Source organism: Theropithecus gelada, chromosome 3 (assembly GCF_003255815.1).
Source record: "Theropithecus gelada isolate Dixy chromosome 3, Tgel_1.0, whole genome shotgun sequence".
NCBI lineage: Eukaryota > Metazoa > Chordata > Mammalia > Primates > Cercopithecidae > Theropithecus > Theropithecus gelada.
In genome coordinates this window covers 152,574,495-152,596,645 of record NC_037670.1, presented here as the reverse complement: position 1 = coordinate 152,596,645, position 22,151 = coordinate 152,574,495, and the positions used below count along the sequence as shown (strand labels likewise).

At 43.9% G+C, this 22,151-nt stretch overlaps 1 protein-coding gene across 1 annotated transcript in view; it reads right to left on the bottom strand.

The window, feature by feature from the left end:
- SND1 (staphylococcal nuclease and tudor domain containing 1) overlaps positions 1-22,151 on the bottom strand; it is a 437,130-nt gene that overhangs the window by 87,528 nt on the left and 327,451 nt on the right. Inside the window, exon 16 of the mRNA XM_025379159.1 lies at positions 14,214-14,323. Within this exon, the coding sequence (XP_025234944.1) occupies positions 14,214-14,323 (110 nt within the window). The remainder of the gene's footprint in view (positions 1-14,213; positions 14,324-22,151) is intronic.

Sequence of the window (22,151 nt, the reverse complement as noted above, 5' to 3'; positions counted from 1 at the left end):
TTCTCACACCTGGAAGGGCTGAAGGGCTGGCCACGGAGGGCAGTCTCAGGGGCCCCTCTGCACCTCACTTGCTGGCAGTACTCCAGCAGGGCTACAGGGCAGGTAGAGTCATATGACTTCTCTTGATATGAGGCTGTATTATTGAGAAGTGCTGTGAATCCCAAGGCCTCATGAATTTTTGAAGTTGTCATACATTAGTGGTGCTGGGATACGCTATCTCAACAACTGACTGTTAATTCTGGACAGGAAAGCAAGAATCAAAAGCTTCAAGGGCAATCTCTAGCTATACCTTACTAACCTCACTCCCTGGCTGACATGCCAAGAAAATACAGACAGACAGTAAATAAGGCAAAACTATCTTGCTTCGTACTTGAAAATAACAAAGATCATGGCATCTAGGGCGCAGGCCTGTCCTTTGAAACACTCTGGGCAAAAGACATGGCATGAATATCAGAGGCCTGGGTCAAAATGTTAGAGGTCTGGCTGTAAACCTAGGGTGAAAGGGACACCGACCACACAGGCAAGAAGACACAGGTTATGATGGCTGGGGATAATAACCCATAACACAAAGATGAACATCTGATGTCTGATTTTCTTCTTCAGCTCAGGAATAGTGCAACCAGAGCAGCAAAGACTGAGGGAACCCCTAAGTCCTCTGGGACAGATGCTCTTTAGGATATGCTGCTGATCAGAAGCCAAAGTCAGTATTCTACTCATGTTCAGAAAAAGGCAATGGAAAAGATTTCATGGCATGGAGAAAGGGAAATATTGGCCAAAGTTTAGTCCATTTATGAACATCATGGTCAGATCTCAGGGTCCCAGACCAACAGTTCTCCTATTCCACCAACTGGGCGTAATTATTCAGTTGCTGGTGACAGAAAAAAACATTCTGATCACAGGTCCCTCTTCAGGTCACACAGCACTCTCAGTGCATCATCTGGGGTCTGGGTCTCCTTAGAAACCTCCCCACCACACCTGAGTATTCACCTTTTAGCATTCTCAAGGCAAAAGAGGGCTTTGTTCCCTCACTTTGCAGCTGGGGAAACCAAGGCAGGCAGTCACTGACGTGTGAAAACAATGAGAGCCCTTCACAATGCTCCCGGCACCCTTGCTTTTCTTCAGAAACTGACTCAGGGTGTGACTGTATCATTCTGAAATCAGTTGATATCACAGTCAGCCAGTCTACCCATCTTCCTCCCACAAATACCTCAAGGGCCAAAACATAGGGCAAAAAAAAAAAAGTAAGTTAAAAAGCTGCTGATGTGTTTAGAGTGGAAATGCTGAGATTAGGAGGAGGAAGTGGTTAAGTGCACCCTGGGTGTTTGGAAATGGCCACGTCTGCAGCCCTGGAAGCTGATGAAGAAGGAGCTCTAGCCCTCTATGCCAGGCAGGCCACGAGACCGGCCCCTCACTCCAGAGGTAGGGAGCTTGGCTGTGAAAGGGCATGACAGTAAGATACAACTATTTAGCAAACACCAGTCCCCTCCTACAAGGAATCTTCCAATTCCGAAACTGACCCTATTCTAAAATTACCAAGTGGCAGGTGGCCAGGCCAAAAATCCATATCCAATCAGTGCTAATGGATTGTTTGTTACATTTCCTCGTATATGTCTGCAGCACTGCTATGAAAACCCTGGGTCAGTGGTTTGAGATTTATTTAACTGGAGAGGTAACGGCACCCCAGCACTGCAAGCACTATAGAGATGCATGAAGTGAAATGGCACAAGCAGGCTGCTGGTGGGGAATGGAGGGACCTGTTGGTCTTATTTGCATGACCTTCCACCTCTAGCTGTACACCCAATGCCAAATCCTTTTCTGGTAACCATTAAAAAGAATTCGACAGCATCAAGAGAAGGGAAAGGGGAGAAGAGGAAGGCATTATGTTAAGCTGAAAAGGAAGACAGCACAGTGAAGCAGTTTCCAGTTTGTTCTTTCATTCCCGGTTCAAGAGGTACCTGTTCTTGCTACAGTGACCCTTCCAAACGTTTCTTCTTGGAGTCCTTTTCCTATCCTTTTCAGTCTTGTTTAACACCTAAATCTTTTTCATTTTTCATTTATTATTATTTTTTTTTTTAGAGAGTCTTGGCTCTGTCGCCCAGGCTGGAGTGCAATGGCACGATCTCAGCTCACTGCAACCTCCGCCACCTGGGTTCAAGCGATTCTCGGCCTCAGCCTCCTGAGTAGCTGGGACTACAGGGGTGTGCCATCACACCAGGCTAACTTTTGTATTTTCATTAGAGACATGGTTTCGCCATGTTGGCCAGGCTGGTCTTGAAATCCTGGCCTCAAATGATCCCCCTGCCTCGGCCTCCAAAGTGTTGGAATTACAGGCGTGAGCCTCTGTGCCCAGCTTGTGTTACCACCTAGATCTTTCTTTAGCGCTTCTGCTGGCACTGTGCTATCTATCTTCCAACTCTTCAACTTAATGCAGGTCAAGGACAAATCTGTGGCAATCCTGGATTGTCGTGGTCATGGCAGGAAAGTATGGAGACACAAAGGAGCAATGCTATTCTGTCAGAGGATAAGGAAGCCTGTGATGGCCAGGATCTAGATAGTTCATACCCGTATCCCTCATTTTCAAGTTGCAGTGACAATGTGAGAGAAGACCTGCATCAACAGAGAAAAAGCAGAGAGCCCTCACTGTTGGCAGATTAGCTTCCAAATACCCGCATGGCAAGTGGAGAACATGGCAAAGATGCTCAAACCATTATTCCTTAGACATCCATGAGGTATGTGTGCAGTCCTAGTGTCACCCCTCCCTTGGTGATCACTTTATCAGTCCATAGCCAAGTCTAGAAAAGGCATCTTGCATAGGTTAGGACTTGCTGGCATTACCTCCAGACCTTTGGTTTTCTACTGAACGTAATACTGCCTAATGTGTGGGACCATAAGGAATCAGAGACAAAGAGACCTTATGTTATTTTACTTCACGGAATAAAAGAATGGCTGATGCCCTGAGGGTACTTAAATACTCCTTTGCAAACTTAGACCAAGGATGGAAAATAGGTTTCCATTAAGTGCCAAATCCTCTCAACTGGTAGTAGTAGCAAGGATCCCTGTTTTGAGAAGGATCTGAGCCCTGAGCCAAAGCAGCGCGGTGACTGACTGGCAATATCTGCCATGGGTGGACGACCCGAATAGGGGTAGCATATGCGTATGTGCCATCACTGGCTTAGACGGGCTGGGGGAGTGAAGAGCACTGGGACGATTGTTCTTTGTTGATTCTAATCTGAATGCTGCTCACAACACACATACCTAGATCCAGCCTAGAACTCTACTAGGCTGTGCATAGGTTTTGTGCATACTGAAGTTCAAATCCTAAATTTCAGTTAAGCCCTGAGAGAATTTCTTTTTTTTTTCTTTCTTTCCTTTTGAGATGGAGTTTTGCTCTTGTTGCCCAGACTGGAGTGCAGTGGCGTGATCTTGGCTCACCACAACCTCTGTCTCCCGGGTTCAAGCGATTCTCCTGCCTCAGCCTCCCAAGTAGCTGGGATTACAGGCATGCGCCACCACACCCAGCTAATTCTGTATTTTTAGTAGAGACGGGGTTTCTCCATGTTGGTCAGGTTGGTCTCGAACTCCCAATCTCAGGTGATCCACCCACCTTGGCCTCCCAAAGTGCTGGGATTACAGGCATGAGCCACTGCACCCGGCTGAGAGAATTTCTATTAATAAAAAAAATGATGCTGCAAGCTACCATTCACTGAGTGTTTAATATCTTGGGTCGTGAGGAACAGTTTACATGTACACTTAATTTTCACAATAACCCTAGTGAGAAGGTACCCTCCCCTTACATAGGTGAGGCAATTAGGTTTAGCAGGATGGCTGCATTGCACAATGCTAGGGATAGCCTTCATATTAAATTCTAATAGGCACTGAGATTGCCCTCAGTTTAGAGAGGTTAAGGAATGTGTCCATGGTCAGACAGCAAATGGTGAAGATGGAATGAGAACCTAGGTTTGACTTTTCACATGCTAACAGAGTTTATGTTAAGAAGGAAAAGACGCCCTTAAATGTCCTGAAGAAGAGTCTTTCTCACTATGTGAAACATGTTGTTTTGACCAGGTTAGCGTATCTCTGTTGTTAATTCTCAAGCTTGCTCATAATCTTATTTCATGCACCACAGCATTTCATAACAGACCATTGGTCACTTTCATTTTCAAAATCCATTTAAGTGTAGCTGACCAGAAACCGTCACGGGTGGAGTAGCAAGTGGGAAGTTCACCAATAAAGCCAGGTTTGGAATACGGAGGTTCTCTTCAAGTCCTTGGCAACAGACACAGGGAGTGGGCATGCTAATGGCAAGAACAGGGCAGGGTGAAGGTCAGCTCATTCACCAGAACAGTCACCCCTGTGTCCTTGGGGGAGTCACATGTGAAACATCACAATGTTACTATTACCTGGAGAACAAATGCAGTCTACAGTCTGCTTGTGCTTTGCTAGTGGCTCAGGTAGCCTTGCTATTATATATTAAGAGCTGTGTTCTAAAAAGATATGAGATGAATTATGTAATTTCACAGGGGATATTCAGACAATGGGCATAGCTTGCAATGTTTAGGACAAACAGAACAGGGAGGCCTGAAGCCTAAAGACACTCCAAACATGCCACATTAAAGTTCACTTACCAGGTGCAATGACTCATGCCTGTAATCCCAGCAGTTAGGGAGGCTGAGGCAGGCAGATCTCTTGAGCCCAGGAGTCTGAGACCAGCCTAGGCAACATGGCGAAACCCTCTATCTACAGAAAACACAAAACATTAGCTGGGCATGGGGACACATGCCTGTAGTCCTACCTACTTGAGAGGCTGAGGTGGGAGGGTCACCTGAGCCTGGGAGGTTGAGGCTGCAGTGAGCCATGATTGTGCCACTGCATTCCAGCCTGGGCAACAGAGTGAGACCCTGTCTCAAAAAAAAAAAAAAAAAAAAAAAAAAAAGGCAAAGCAAAGCAAGCTCACACTCAAACTCAAGTCTGCATGGGTGTTGGCCAATGCTCTGGGTTCAGAAGGTCTTCTGAAAACAAGTAGTGGGCAGGTCTGTGTGAGGTCATCTTTAGTTTGTCAAGAAATTATCTGCTTGTCTGTAGATACTGCCAAATTAGGCTTCCGGAAGGAAGTTAATAGACTTCACAATAACGTATTTCACCTGAAAAATAAAAATTCCGAGCTGCCTTTCTTCAGCCCTTTGTTATTAAAAATGTTAGCTTCCATCTTTTTCTTTTTTAGAGAACACTCACCAAAGCTCAAGAAGCAGTGACTATTGAGGATGATTAAAGAGGTAAGAGAAACCAGGAATTGTTACTAGGAGCATCTGCTATATCTAAATGAAATAAATGGCACCCAGCTCTTCTAGCACAAACCCTACCTCTTGGGGGAGTCCAGCAGTCTCTTCCTCCTGATGACATTTTTCCATTTGTTCTAGGTCATAGGCCCTACATAGCTATAAGAGAGGGAGACCAGGAGACTGAATGTACCTGGCAATAGCTGTCTTCCATAGGAATGGCTCATTAAGAATACCATTTCATGTCAGATGGGTATTGGAATACCATGAGTGGCAAGGGTTCTGCTTAGCTAGGCTCTGTTTCAAGGACTTTCATGACCTTATGTGATCCAGTATGTGCATTCTCCAATGGCAATCACTGCCCACTATCCTCATCATCCAGCCTCAATTGAGATGAGGCATAAAGTAAGTACTATGGATCCTTCTAGCAGAAAAAACGCAAGAGGAAATCACACGTGAGGCTTTTATGTCTTTACTCTGGGCTGAGCTGGGTCAGACCTAAAGATGGAGAGGAAAAGTGAAACTGTCAGGTCTAAAGACTGTATTTCTTCTTCTTCTTCTTCTTTTTTTTTTTTTTTAATAGGAATAACATTAAGAAAAACAAATTGATCTGACGAGAAAACAAAACTCTCTTAAGGAAGAGTTTACTATAGTAGGGACCCATTCCCTAGGGGAAGGGAAGGGAAGCGTCTGCTGAAAAGGATTTTCTTCCCTGGGCTAGAATCACATCCTTGAGGCCTTCCTACATGTTCCAAGGAGGCCAAATCTCGTGTGGTCCTAAACTATTCCTCATTCCACTCCTAATCTCAACAGCCATCCTGGGATAGGAACACTAGCCTCTGGAGAGCAGTGAGGCCTATCAAACCTACACCAGTCAGCCCGTATGACATAATTACAGGTAATATAGGATCTTGGCCAAGCCAATGAAAAATTAGGCACAGTACCTATTTCAGAAGAATGGATGCAATTCTATGCTTGACTGGCTATGAAAGTTCTAAGGAGAGGAATAGGGAAACAGCCGAGCTGAGCCAGCAGCTTTGCAGAGAGGAATCCCACTGGAGCCAGCACAGCATTGGCACCTATCAGCACATGCTGCTGAGCTTGCTTGGGGAAGGCCACCAGTGACTGAAGACTCGGCTCCTTCCAGACGTTAAAAGCTGATAGGGGAAGCCCAGCAGTCAGGGGAAGAAACGCAATGGGGCAGCATCCCCCATGGTACATTTCTACCTCAACTCTTCTCCTTGTGATGCCACTTTCATTTAGGGGCTGGAATGGGATTTGAGGGCCTGCCCTCTAGGGCTTTTGGAAGTACTTCGCAAAGGGCCAGGAGCCCAGAAGTGAAGGGGCTGTAATAGACAGATAACAACCTGGTATTCAGGAAGAGCTTATAGCCCATCTCCAAACAGGAATTTGTTGACCTGAAATTCCAAATTAACTCCTCGCTCATTTAGCAGTCTAATCCACAAAACAGAAACATACCAGAGAGGGACAGATTTGCAGACTATGTTTGGAGAGTGAAGGGACATGAATGGTTTCTATTTGAATACTAAACATTTTTCAAAACACTCATCATTATCTCATTACCTTTAACTATACTGGCTGGACAGACAGGGAGACCCAGGCAGGTGAGGGTCCTATAGTAAGTGCACAGTCAGGTTTTGGCTATGGACTTTTTCAGTAAGAAGTTGATGAATTAGCAGCCATGTGTCCAGCCTCAATACTTCAACAGTTTTCCTCCCACCCTGACAAATGCTGAGCTTGGAGGGCTTTCCTAAAGAACCATAAAGGACAACAAAATAACAGGCCTTCTTCCCATTCTCTAGAATTAGGTCACAGGGAATCAATTAGTTGATTTGACAAATATTTATTTGTTGAGTATCTCTTATATACTAGGCACTGGAGTACGAAGACAAAACATGGTTCCTGTCTGTGAGGAGCTTACAAGCTAGTGGGGAGAGACTTGGGTCATAGGTCTCTTGTATACTATTGGTAAGTACACAACAGATGTATGCACAGGGTGCTGTGGGAACTGATGGAAGGATGTCTCATCTAGCCTGGGAGAGCAAGGGAAGGCTTCCAAGAAAAGGTGATGCACCTTCCAGAACAGGCGTGAACAGGTGTGAAAGCAAGCAAGGGGGATGACTGATGTGCTAGGCCGAGAGTGTAAGTCTACCTGAGAGATGGGAGAGACAAAATGTTATGGTATATATAGCGAACTGCCAGTGTAACAGGTCTATTCTGATAAGGCACAAATTATGAAGTGAGTGGGGGTGGTGAGACATAAAGTTGGAGAGGTTATCAAGAATATATGTAAACTGAGATGAGACTTTATCCCAGAGGCAATGGGAAGTTATATATATATATATATATTTAAACAAATGCACCTACACAGTCAGATCTGTCTTTTAAGAAAGATTAGATACAGGAATATAGACATACATGAGCAAATGGGAAAAGTAAGGCCCACAAAAATCAAACAGCAGATGAAGCAGGAATCAGACAATCAATAGACACAGGAGCTGTGGCAAGAGCAGAGTAAATATTTAGGGGAGGCATGGGCATAGCCAATCCTTCAAATTCCTCTGCAGTCTTGGAAGCATCCAGGATCAGAATCCATGCCCTATAGAAGACTGACTCTTAGTCAATGTGGGACTTTCAGGGAAGTCCTCTACTATTCCTTTAACTAGTTCCAGGTATTCTATGGTTGAAAAATGGTAAAATATGGCTAAAATAATTATTGCCTTCTAAAAGCAAAACTGGTAAGATTTGAAGAGAAAAAGCATTTGATTTGGAATGCAGATATTTGAGTTTTAGTATATGTCTTACCATTAGCTCTGTGAACAGAGGCAAGTTACTGTGCATTTTGGTTTCTTGAACTGTAAAACAGGGTTAATATTTTTCTTATAGGTTTGCTGTGAGATTAAAATGAAATATGCATGAAAACACTTTTAAAATGAGAAAATGCTATATAAAATTAAGGTTTGATCACTATTAAGACAGGAGTTTTTCTTACCTGAGCCTTCTTCAAAGAAAATAGCCCTTAACTAAGAATAAACTGCTTGAAATTAAAGACCACTGGTGAGTGATGAACTGTCAAGCATGTGTGGGGCGGTGAGAAAGGTCTTAGCCCCCAAACAGCCTTTAAAAGCTTGTGGGATGAGAGAGCTACTTAGAAAGCTGACCATAACATGTCCCCTTTTTCCTGGGCAGTGGCTGAGATCATCTAGAATAAGGGGACTTTGTGAAAATAAATGACATTGCCAGACAGCCTGCTTGCTTTTCTAGCAGGTAATTATTAGTGGCTCAGTGAGGGTTCCCAAGGGACATGGCAATCAGGGAGAGTCAGGAGAGTAGGCTGCACTGGATTCACCCTCGCCAGGTGTCCTTTACTTTCTTGGAATTCCCTGTGGCTTGAACTGTCCTCATCCCTTTGATCTAGAGATATAACTTTGCTAGTGTTCCCTCTCTTGTGGGTCTCCTCGATAGGGAAGGAGCCTGCGCAGAGAGATGGAATGGGAAGGACTAACAGAGCACATACCACAGTGCTTGTGGGGTGATATAGGGAAAGGACGGAGGGCACAGGAAGGACAGAGATTGAGATAAACTAGAAACTGCTTAGAGCAGTTTATCTATTTCAGACACGATAAAGCACACTTGGAGCTACAATGAAAGAAATGAAATCACTTTTTCTTGTATTCTAAGTTTTATTTCCCAGACACACACCCCTTCATAAATACACACCAATATTCAAGGCTGAGGCCACATTCCCCTGAAACATAAATACATTTTTTTCCCCAATGGCAACAGTTGCTTATAATGTTTTTCTGTATCTTTTTTTTTTTTTTTTTTCTTTTTAAAGCAGGGAGTAAGGGAGAGAGAGGAAACCCAGGACTCTGCCCTGGTCACTGCAGCCTGCAGAATGAGCTCCCCGGGGGACATCCTCCCTTTTAATGCCAGCAGGGAGAAGGGAAATAGGTCAAGGCAGCAGCCTGAGTTTTCAGCTGGGGCTGTCCAGCATGAGGACATCATTTTTCAGGCAGCAGCAAAGAGCAATTCTTATGTCTCAGAGAAGACAAAGGGGTCATCGAAAAAGGCCTTAGAAATGATCACCAAACCCACATACATTGCCCCTGTTCTCAGAAACTGTACCTCCTACAGCCTGGAACTGTGAAGTGAGTTAAACCATGACACTGATCTCTTTAAATAATACCTTATGGCCCTTTCTCTCAAGAGTTCAGGTTTCTCCAACACAGCAGTGAAAACACTGCTGTGCAGGCAGCAACTGGTCAGTGAATATGTGCTGGCTAGCTACCTTCTGGAAGAAAGTGAGAAGAGATCTGAAATCACTGTTTTATTCAGAACAAGGGCTGCAAAAAGGAAAGGATGGCTTGGGATTGCTAAATCAGTGTTTTAGGAATGGCAAGGCAGAAAAGAATCACATATGCAGGACCATATAAAAACTGGAGTGTGAAAACCTAGGAGTTTACACTTTTAAGCCAGTTATTTACCCATTAGCTAATGCTATCTCTCATCACTACTTCTGGGGGATGCTAGTAACAGGCACAACTCCCCATCTGGGAAGTCACACTATAGCTTCCTGTCCTTGACTGTGTGGCAGGGAACTGCCTTAAAGAGTCAGCTGTATGTGGGGCATGGGTCATCAAGTACATGCTACCCAATGGGACATGGCACTCAGCTCATAGTCACAGCTACAGCCAACAGATACAATAATCTCATGCAGTCCAGCCTCAATGGCAGGGGAGAGGAGAGCCAACTTAAATTTTCAGGGCTATTACAAGCCATTTAAACCCAATTCAGCATACCATATACAGCAGTAGTCAGCAAACTTTTTGGTAAAGGAACAGATAGTAAATATTTTAGGCTTTGCAAGCTATATAGCCTCTGTCATAACTACACAACTCGGCTGTTATAGTGTGAAAGCAGCTATAGACAATATATGAAAGAATTAGCATGGCCAGGCCAGGCGCGGTTGGCTCATGCCTGCAATCCCAGAACTTTGGGAGGCTGAGGTGGGCGGATCACAAGGTCAGGAGTTCGAGACCAGACTGGCCAGTATGGTGAAACCCCATCACTACTAAAAATACAAAAAAAAAAAAAAAAAATTAGCCGAGCGTGGTGGCGCATTCCTGTAATCCTAGTTACTTGGGAAGCTGAGGCAGGAGAATTGCTTGAACCCAGAAGGTGGAGGTTGCAGTGAGCTGAGATCGCGCCCCTGCACTCCAGCCTGGGCGACAGAGCGAGACTCCATCTCAAACAAACAAACAAAACAACAACAACAACAAAACAGAATTAGCATGGCTGTGTTTCAGTGAAACTTTATTGTAAAAACTGGCAGTGGCACAGATTTGCCCACCCGTCCTAAATACCAGCGGAGTCAGGCTAGAAAGAAAGACTGAATTTACTGGTTTTTTTTTTTTTTTTTTTTTGAGTAAAAGTGATCGTCATTTGAGAGTTCCCTGGCTGCTTTGTGCTTCAAGGTCAGAAAAGCAGGTAATGGCACAGTGTCTTATTTATTGTTCTTCCTGCCCTGGGGCTGGCAGCACCAGAATGCCCAGACCACTGAGTTGGAATTGTCCTCCCAGATTTCCAACTCAGGTAACAGAACAAAAGCCAATAGGAACCAATGGCTAAGGAGGAGCAACATGTAAAATGGTGGTGTAAAAGAAGAAATGCAATGTAAGGGGGCAGGAGAGAAGTCAAGATAATGGAGCCGAGTGGTGACCAGAAATGTGAGTAGCTCTGTGCTGACTCTGCATCGCTGTAAAACAAATTTAAGGAAAGCAGCATTATGAGGTCTCAAGATAATGGGAGCCACCTGAAAACAGAGATAAAAGACTTGTCTAAAGCTTGAGGGCTCCACATGAAGATATGAGATGGAAAGACTATAATTCAGGCAGGAATTCCTGCACGGCCCACCTAAAGCCAGGACGATGCACTTATAAACATGGTGTAATTTTACCAGTGCCAGACACTCTGCATGCCAGCTTCCTGTTCTCTCCCTGGCAGAAGGCTGGCCTGGGGCAGTTACCGTTACACAGCTCCTCTCCCCTCTGTATCTTTCTCAGATCAGTTTATGGTTTCACATAGGGAAGTCCAACTTGATGACCTGGCCTTTGTCGGATCACACAAAGGGGCCCAGGAAGTACTTTGAAATCCTAAAATCTGTGGGCTTCATCTTTCCTAGGATAATGCAGATTTATGATAACCGAGGAAAGCATGCAGGGGACAGAGAAATTCTGGCCAAAGAAAAGATACAAAAAAAATTTAAAACTTTAAAGGGAAGGGATGGGGCAGGGCCAAGGACAATCACATCTTCAAAATGCCTGGTTATCAGAGCTAAAACTCATGATCAAGGGAACAGGTAAAAGGTGCAAAAAACCAGTTTAACTGCAGCCATCTTAGCAGTGGCTCAGCTCCAGGAGAGTTCCTGCACTGTCATGCCCTGTGGGCAAGATAGAGGCTGCCTGGAAGGTAAGAGCTGCATGAGGTGGGAGGTCACGGGCCCACACTCAGGCATCCATGCATTGCTCAGGACTTCCACTGAGGGTGGTGGGAAGGACCTCTGCATCTAGGAGTACCAATGTCCTGGGACATTCCTCTTCTGCTAGATCTTTGTGGGGTGGGGGGAGTAGGACAAAGAGAAGCATTCCCCAGGACAACTTATGAAATAAAAATGGAGGTACTACATAGGTAAAAGTAAATGAATAAGCCTGTAACAAAACACAAACCTCTCCATTCCTACACTGTTCAGAAAACAGTTTTCATACATAATATAAAGGAAATGTTCAGAACAGTAGGCTATGACCGGATCTTTTAGTCAGATTTTTGAATTATTCATAGTTTAGGGAATACTCACATTTTCTCAGTGTAAAGAACTTTCAAAATGGCCAGCCCAAGTAATCATATAAGTAGTTAAGAAAATGCAGAAAGGTTCTTATTGAGACCCTCAACCTAGGGATATGAAAGATTGGGCCACTATAATCAAGAAAGATCAACTCTGGATCTGCAAACTCAATTACATGCCAAGAGCACCAAAGAGTTTCCCCAAAGAAAACTGGAGAGAAAAAAATTTTTTTTAACAGTCAAGTATTAGCAAATATAAGACAAAGGTGAGGTCGCAATAACCATGGGAGCGTAAAAGAGCTTTGGGCCACTCACTCTTTTTAGTGATCAGTATTCTCTTTGACCCCCTTGTACTTCTGGATCTCATCAGTGGGCCAGAAACATGATCAAGAAGAAAGGTGGCTGGGAAAAAGACAGTTGAAAAAGAAAGGGAAAGAAACTTTAGGAGACAATGATGTAGGAAGACAAATGATGGTGAGAAGTTTGACTTAGCAAATGATGAGAATGCCACCAACCAATGCCTTGGGCAATCCAATGAAGGAATTTCCTTCCTCCATCCGAAGCACAACAGACAAACAAAAATCTGTTGCTGCATCCTTGGCAATGTCTTTAAGTTATGAATTTGAACAGACTCAGCTGCTTTTACCAACGTAGTTACTTTGCAGTTCATTATCCAAAATTAGAGGGAAATTCTACAATATCTGCCCCATCCACTTCCCTGGGCCACTTCAAAAATTGCAACAGGCACTTATAGACAACTGGAGTGTTTGGATTTTTGAAATACTTCTCTTGCACGGGGTTATTTTTAATTGATAAAAATTCAGGCAGCATTGTGTAATTACAAAACAGGAGAGGGGGAAGCACCTTCCATGTCAATATAAGGATTTTTACTTGGCAAGCATCTTCATAAGCATCTTAACAAAAACATCTTCACAAAAAATGAAATGGAGGGCAATGTGAATCTGATGACACAATTAAGCCCCCCAGTCCCCCAATCATTGTACGGACAGCCAACAAAGCAGATGTTGTAGCTGATGTTTGGGAAATGGAACTGAGAATTCAGGATTTGTTTGGCCACTCCACTTTCTTCTACAAAATAAGAAGGCAAGCACTAAAGAAATATCCAAGAGGTGGCAACCAACACTTCTCTCAAGGCCAGGATAGTCCAACATAAGCATCTCGGACTGGCGTGTTCTCTTGTTCTCTCACGCATCATGTATTTCTTAGCAATTCAAATCAGCTTGAGAAGCTGAAGCTTATAAACAGGTATTTTTATCACTAAGCATCCTAAAGAAGTCCACGCATCTGCTCTCAAAGATCTACAAAGACTCATTAGAGAGACAGCCTCTAGGACCCTAGAACCTTGTACCTCTGTGAGTATTATGAAAGCTGGAGGGACCCTATAGATGATTGTAAAAGAAATGGGGACAATGGCAGATCTAAAAATCCTAAGGCTGAGCCAAGCACACCTCCCCACTGCTCCTTTCTTGTGCCCACCTAGCAAGACAAATGGCTGGTATCCTGGAAAGAAGATGGATCTGTTGACAAAGGCTTGAGCAAAATTAGCAGGTAGAAGGGCACCACAGCAGCTGAGATCCTAACTCCTGCGTGCAAGAGCCAGCCCAACAGGCAGAAACAGAAATACAATTAAATTAAGTCAGAAAACCTGCTACAGAAAATGCAATTACTCAAAGATACAAATAAATGTTCAAAGAAAATTGGCCCCTGACAGGGTTAGTCAAGCTTCTAAATCCAGCTGGAGGCAGGCAGCTCAGGCTAATTCACCAAGGAGGAAGAATGCAAAGATGTAAGCTCTCTGCATCAGGAGCCTGGCTGGGCTGGCCTGGTGTTCACCACACATCCCAGGCCACCAGTGGAGGGGAGCAATTTGGGGGTGGCTGGCCAATGAAGCAGGGCTCAGGGAAATACGATGTGGGCAGACACAAGAATGGATTATGGATGTGCAAGGCTGAGCAGTGGAAAAAGCAACAGACTGATCTCTGACATGGCAGACCAAGGGAGCCTTATTTTGTCACCCCTCCTCACAGAAGAAGCAACAGGAAGGTGTCCTACCTCTCGCTGCAGCACCAGTTCCTTGGTGAAAAGTGTAGCTTCCTCGCTGAAGGGCTCTCCTTCCTGCACCAAGCCTGGGAGGTTTCGGGCTCCTCTGGGGCATTCAATGCCTGCGTCAGGAGAAAAGGAGAATCTGTGATGAAAAGGTGCCCACTAGGCTTGCTGTCCAATAAGGACGGTCCCCTGACACCTCCAGTGAAGCAGGCGTTAAATCTAACTTCCATCCATTCTATCTGAGACGAAGACAGAGGTAATGGGAGAAGTGGAGGAGGGGTTTAGTTCTCTCCAGGTGGAAAAAACCAACACTATCACAGCAGAACCAATGGATAGGGGCTCTCAGCCATGGCATCCAGGAATTATCAAGAGCACATGGGGCAAGGAGCCTTCCAAGTAAGATAAGCAAGAACTCCTCATCCTGCACTGTTCCAACTGATGGTCCCACAGTCTTGCAGCTTGAGCCATCTCGTACAGAAATGGCTCCCTCACCTACTGATATCCCAGCCATTCTGCCTCCTAAGTGCCATTCTCACTGACTCCTGGACATTTTCTCCTTGCTGTCTGACTTTTACACCAAATTCAAAAGTGTTAATTCGGTGTCACTTTTCAAATAAGCCTCCCCTCTCAACTCTGGGTGTATTTTGGACAATAGTATCATCGGCTTTTCATTCAGAATGAGAGACAGAAAGAAAAGCAAAACACCTCAGAATACTGATGAAATATTAGGTGCCCGGAGCCAAAGAAACCCAGCTTCACATCCCAACTGTATCACTTATTAGCTGTGCGACCTTAGCCAAATTACTCAGAAAGTCTCAGTTTCCCTACTTGTAAAACAGATATTATAATATATCCACTTAAGGTTGCAGTGTGAACTAGGAGAGATTATTTAGAACGATGCCTGCCACATGGAGAGGTTCAATTTATCCTATTATTAATATTATCTGTATCGTCATTATCACTCTTAGCAATTCCCGTGCTCAAAACCTCAAAATCCTCTTTGACCCCCATAACCAACCTGTTCCTGAAGACAGAATCCTATCCTTCAAACTTTTTTTGTATCTAACCCCAGGATTCTGTACAAAGTGCTCACTAACCAAGTGAGACTGCCTTTTCTTTCTTTGAGTCAACCCGTTAGTTTTGCAAGTATATTTACCACTAACAGTGGTCATCTGTGACAGACCATGAAATATGCTACATTTTGATACCTGAGACTTACAAATATTTCAGAAAAATTCGCACTGTAGCTATAATGACGCTATATAATTACAGACATAATTTCACAAAAAGTGGAACTGGGCTAGAGACACAGGAAACGAAAATGATGAAGATCTGGGGGAGGATGCATGGAGTATGTGTGTCTCTGAATCACTGGTGATCTCTCCTGCTGCAGTAAGGCAGAACTAAGAGGTGCTACCTTTTATTTACAAACAGCCTCAAGGGAATGTACAAGAGATCTGGCATAGGGGCAGCAGAAGCAGGGTGTCTCGGTGATGGCAAACACCTGCTTGGGGGAGACAAGGTCCCACTGCTGCTACGACAGAAGGTACATCTCTATGTATGAATAAAGCTAGGTGCTGCTCATGTTTCTGGCCAGGGCATTGATTCAAGATGACAAAGCTCAGAAGGAAGGGAATAGGCTATATATTGGGCTTTCCGAAGATGAAGAATGGAGCTTTCTCTCTGAGCCCCAAGGCCTCACAAATGGAATACCCCATATCAAATAAAATGCTAGGCCAGGAGAAAGACTGCCACAGGAGAGCAGCTTGAGGTGACAGCAAGGACCATTCTGCCACCCTTGAAAAGATAGGATAGATGAAGACCCCACCCAAGTGTCACATGGCTAGGAAGATCACCAGGGTGCCTCATTCCTGGCACTTCAGTGCTGGCCTGCAAGGGAGGGGTGGAATGTATTTTTGTAAAAGATAGCAATAAACTCATGAGCCAAGGAGCCTGAGATTAACCCTGCAGGGAGAGATGAGGCTAGAGAAAAATGGAATGAAAGATGGCCCATGTTTTTTACATCAATAGCCAAAACACTTTTATTTTTATATCTGCAAACTAAGCAAGAACAAAATCATCAGAGAGAAAAATAAACAATTCCATTGAACAATCTTGCCACATAACCAGAGAAAAAGCATTGTTGCAGAAACAGGCATAATGCTAAAACAAGTGTTCAGTTTGTTTCAGACTCTTAGCAGCCATTTGGGCAGGACAGGACTGGGGCGCTGCTGGGTGGGGCTGCTATGAACTGGGGACTAGAACTGGGATGTAGCTAGGGTACCACACTGGGCAGCAGGAACTAAGGGATTGAATTTTCACTATGAGGGCACAAAAGATTTCTGAGCTTCACTTATTGAGTATCACTCTACTCCTCTGTCACTCTCTTGGTATTCTGAAATCTCACCAGGTTGGTCAGGCTACAGAGATTGCAGTAGCTCCCCTGAATCCCGGAGACCACCAAGTGATTAAATTGAGAAAACATGATGGCTCAGTGGGCCAGGGAATTAAACAAATCAAGCAGAAATATATTCAAAACATTTTTCATGAGATAGTCCTTTGGGCCTGTGGAAACCAAATCCCAACCACTCTATGTAGACACAAAGGCAAAGAAGGGCGTTTGTTATGTTGCTAGTCCACTTCCCAGCAGTTGAGCTCCAGCGCACAAGTGTAGGAAGCTGAAGTAGGGTGCTTCTGTGCCCTTTTTCAAGTGGAAGTAAGTAAACATCCATTCACATCCATTCCCATCAGGCAGAGGCAGAGTCTATTCCCAGACTAAGGTACAAAGTCAGGGCCAGGATAGCAGGACAGGCTTTATGATATCTGAATGTCTGAGTATCAGAAATTTGCTGAGCCAAGCTACATCTACAGATAGAAGATACTGTAGATGGGCATTTTTCAAACTTTATTCTTACTACGACCCACATACACATTTAAATATGGGTACAGACACCTGTAGACAACCACTGGAAGTAAGAAGCCTTCAACAGACTCCAGAGTTTCAAAATAGTCACATCAGGCAGATTCTGCCGTGCAATTGTTTAGGCAGGAAGACCATTTCCTGAGGTTTCCTTCTCTGCCATCTTGATATTACCTTTTGCAGAACAGTATTTATGTATTTATTTATTTATTTGGGGGGTTATTTTTATTGGAGGCCAGCTTAGCAATTATTATGTTTCCACAAAACAATGGTTAATCTTGACTATATATGTTATACTGACAGTCTCTCTTCTGTTCACCATTTGATTAAGGAAAAAACCAAGATGGCTATGACACTGAATTGATTTAAAACCTCGAGTGGGACAAATACTCAGTTTGAAAAACACTGGTATTGACTGAGGTGTAAAGACAGAAGGATGGAAGGACGGGGCAGGTCCTGCTGGCTTTCTTGCAGAGTTAAAAAAGTGCTCCAACTGAGGGTTTATCAAGTTTCTAGACTTGCTTTTGTATACTAAGGGACCAAGGAACAGAGCAAAAAATATGCTGTCCACTGATAGAAAGGAGACCACACAAATGTGAACATTCTGAAGCCAAAAAGTCCGTTATCGTTGCTGCTGAAAGCCAGGTGAAGCCACATGCTGGCAGCGAACAGAGTTATGCTGTGCCCTCCTCTCCCAAGAGCTCAGAGAGCAAGTCAACCTAATCCATGCTGCACCTTCTCTCAAGCAACGCCTGCGCTGCTGGGCTGGTGATGCAATAAAATGGACGTTAAAAAAAAAAAAGTTAAAGAAAATAGACAAAGGGAAAGAAAGTTGGGTTCTAAGAAAGCAAACCCAAGGCTGCTGATGCTCAGCTGGGCAGGCTGACAGGCAGCAACGGAGCGCTCCCAAGCCACACAGGGCCTTGGACTGTAAATATGAAGTGAGATATCACTGGAGCTGCAGAAGTTCTCCCCAGCCAGTTGAGGAAGTGCCTGGCTGGATTCTGCATGTTACCACTAATAGCTGTCTTTTCTGATAACATACCACTGCAGTGCTGCCTGCTGATAAAGATATATGAACAACTCAGCTGTGCCTCAAATGCCACAGGTGCAAGTGAAGTGCCAAGCTTACCTCTGATGCAAGCCTTTAAGACACAAACTATTTTGTTTTAGTAAACACAAAACAAGACAGAACACTACACCTAAAAAAAAAAAATTCCCAAAATTCCTGAGCATTTTCCTTCCCTATTATGGGGTGTGCCAGAACAAAGACAGATCCCCCATGGTGGGATTTAACTGACTTCCACAAGGGCAGGTACAGGAGAGGCAGGTAAGACAAATGCCTGCCCCACCTCCTGCTCCATGTGGCTGCTGCTCCTGACCTCTTTCAAACTCTAAAAGTCCATCTGCCTATAAGCAAAAACTCATTATTTTTCACACCTTTTCTAGACTTTCTGGGATATGAATGGTTGACCATGGCTATTTTAAACAAAACAAAACAAAATAAAATGAAATAAAATCAAGTAAGAAGAGGTTTCTGCCTGACTTTGTATAGTTTAGGAAGAGAAAATTCATTGCTAGCCATCAGCACATCATGATTCTGGATTCTGCTCTGCCACTGATAGAATATTAAACTTATCCAGGCCTCATCTGTTTATAAAATGAAGGATAAGGCCTTGCATTATCTGGACACAAAATCTTACCATTTTGGTTATGCCGTTTTGGGATTCCTCACCCAAGCCTTGACTCATGGAGTACAAATATCAAACTTAAAATGCTGGGCTATGGAGCAATCATTCTATTAAAAAAATTATACATTTAGAGACATAGGCTAACTAGGTCAATTAACACAAACACTCTGGTCAGTCAGCTTTGGAACAAGAATACACATTCTTGTTAATAACAAGATAATGGGCTCTGTAAGAGATTCTGTTGATGGCTATGTGAAACTTATGTATTGCTCTGAGTATTTTACACTCTTTGTCGAGTTTTATGATAACTAAGCCTCAGGACTCAAAATGTGTTCACTTTTTCCTTTATTGGGCAGTGGGAGCTAAGGGAAGTGTGACAAATCGGTCTTGGCTAGAAGCATGTGACAACTTCCCAATGGCACTTACTCTGCCAATAAGAGACCAGGCATTAGCTGAAGGAGACAAAACTCAAGTGGAAACAAAAAACAGTTTGAAGGATTAGTCAACGGTGTCTACTGCATGCCCACTGTGTTCTCACTACTGCATCAGACATCACAGTGGCACAGGAGGCATACAGGACCTGCTTTCTGTCCACGGGGGACACTGAAAAATTCACCAGCTTACCTAGCAGACCTCCACTCTCCATTTAACTAATACTTGCCGATGTCTACTCTGGGCCAGGAAGATAAGGATTGTCGTGGAAGATGAGGATTCAATGATGAAAACACTTTGCGCTCATGAAGTTAATTACCAGCTAGGAAAAGATTATTTTCCTCTACTATTGTAAAAGGTATGTTATTGGTGACTGGATTTGCCATCTGGCCTATATGTTGCAGAATGTTAAGAAATAGTACATGGCCGGGTGCAGTGGCTCAAGCCTGTAATCCCAGCACTCTGGGAGGCCAAGGCAGGTGGACCACTTGAGGACAGGAGTTTGAGACCAGCCTGGCCAACATGGTGAAACCCTGCCTCTACTAAAAATATAAAAATTGGCAGGGTGTGGTGGTGCACGCCTGTAGGGCCAGCTACTCAGGAGGCTGAGGCAGGAGAATCGCTTGAATTCCAGAGGTGGAGGCTGCAGTGAGCTGAGACTGCACCATTGCACTCTAGCCTGGGTGAAACAGCAAGACTCTTTCTCAAAAAAAAAAAAAAAAAAAGAAAAGAAAAAAAAGAAAAAAAGAAAAGAAATAGTACATGATAGATAATTGGATTATATTAGGCAGATGCATGTGTGGCTAGGAAGCTACTGGCAGAATGCAGTGGACAAGTCAATCGCGGGGCTTAACAAGACACATCCCTCACTAAGGAGACAGCCTTGGGCCTCTGTTCTCTCCCCACACCACAAGCTGGGAATGGGAAGTCAGCACAGAAGGTGGGAAATGGCAGAGAGGGAGGGAGTGGTGCTGTAGCAGCTTCAAGGGTAGCAAATGTGCAGTCTTGCCAGCAATAGGAAAAACAGCTCTATTCAAACAGAAATGGCAGATGCCAGGTAAGGCCATAAGAGTCTCTTTCTGGAATTTGAACTGAGCAGTGTTTAAAACAAAAGCCCAGCAGGAGCCAGAGGAAGGAGGCCATAAGCAGAGGGGACGAACTGGTGGCATTAACACTGGAGATCTACAGTGAGGTCCCTGGAGTAATCTCAGACTCAGAATCACCCCAAGTTCCAGGATCTGTGACACCTGACCCTACCTAGGCTCCTATTAGATTTTCATGGATATTCCTCTGCTCTCTCCCCTCACTGACACTGTAAGCCAATCTGTGAGGATCTGGTACTATCAACCAAACTAAAACAAAAACAAGAACAGTGCATCTTAGGGCAGGCACTGTGTCACATTCAGATTTTAATCTTTCCAGCACCCAGTATACTATGTAGCACACAGTGGCATTGGAGAACCTCAATAAATGTTGAATGAATATTAGTGAAAAATAGTTCTGAAAAATGTAAACACACAGAGAAAGAGATGGTTGATGAACTGTCAGGGTGCAGACCTGAGATGAGGTTTAGTCTGACGCACCTGGAGAACAGAGGTGTTTTATGCAAATACCAGGAAAGCGGCCAACAGAATCCATTAACTACATATATCCCACCTTCCCATGGTTACATATCACTTCAAAGATTAAAAAAAAATATAGCATAGCTACACCCTTTTACCCCACTTGTCTTTAAATTGGCACATTTGGAGAACGTGGTTTAACTACAGAGTTGAAGTGGTCAACACTGACCAGCTATGTCAGAGACCTGAGCTGGAGCACAGCAGAAATGTTTAGCTTCTGACACACCAAAGGAGGAAAACAATTCTCACTCATGACCTATGTTCAGTTCTAGGAAAGTTATGTGGCCACATGGAAATGCAGAAAACTGGAGCACACTTAAAGAGAGCAGGGGAAAATGACTCAGGGGCGTGGAGACCTGCCTCTAAAGGGAAGATAAAAGGTGCTAAATTTGTACAGCTTGGCTAAGCGGTGACTAAGAGGGTGACACGATAACAATCTGCAAATATTTGAAAGGTGTAAATACAAGAAAGGAGGGAGAATGCCTAGCCTGAAAACAGGGGATGTAATTATTAGGGGAAAGAAAATCTGGACACCATGTCGGAGAAACTTAGTGTGGGGATGACTACTGGGATATAAATAAGTTTCCCAATGGAAGGGAAAATGTTATTCAGTCTTAAAGCTGAAAGATGGTCACTGAGTGCAGTCCTCTGCTTACAGTGAGGAGCCCAGGCCAGTGAATTGTGATTTTATTTTATATATTTAGACAAATTAATAATATTCAATATTATTTAATATTGAATATTCAATATCTCTGCTTTAAATAATGGTCCCTGAAATTTCAACACAATTTTTGTTGATCAAATGATGGGGGAGACAAAATGGCAGTTTTGATGGAAATTTCACAACAAAACAGGGTTTATCTACCTAGCCACATACCTAGCTAGCAGATAAAGGGGGGCTCAGTGCAGATGTGGGGGGCGGATAGTGGGGAGAGGAACAGGAATATCTCATCTAGTTTTCATCTTCCTTCCTAGTCTCTAAGACCCCAGGCAGGAATGCTGTAAAAGTTTTCCAGATAGGAAACTATGGACACCTCTCCTTTCTATAGACTGCACTTGGTCCCCTGGAGTCAATGTCATGGACAAGACACAGAAGGAACACTAAAACAAGCTTCTTGTCCCACTGACTGCACTCCTATACCTCTGCCTGAGTACCTGCTGCTGGAGCTACTCGATTTATAATCCACAGGCTCCCAGCAGATTTTTACCCCTAGACTCAATTAGTTCCATTTCTATACTTTCCTATACCACCTTTCTCCCCACCAAAAAAAAAAAAAAA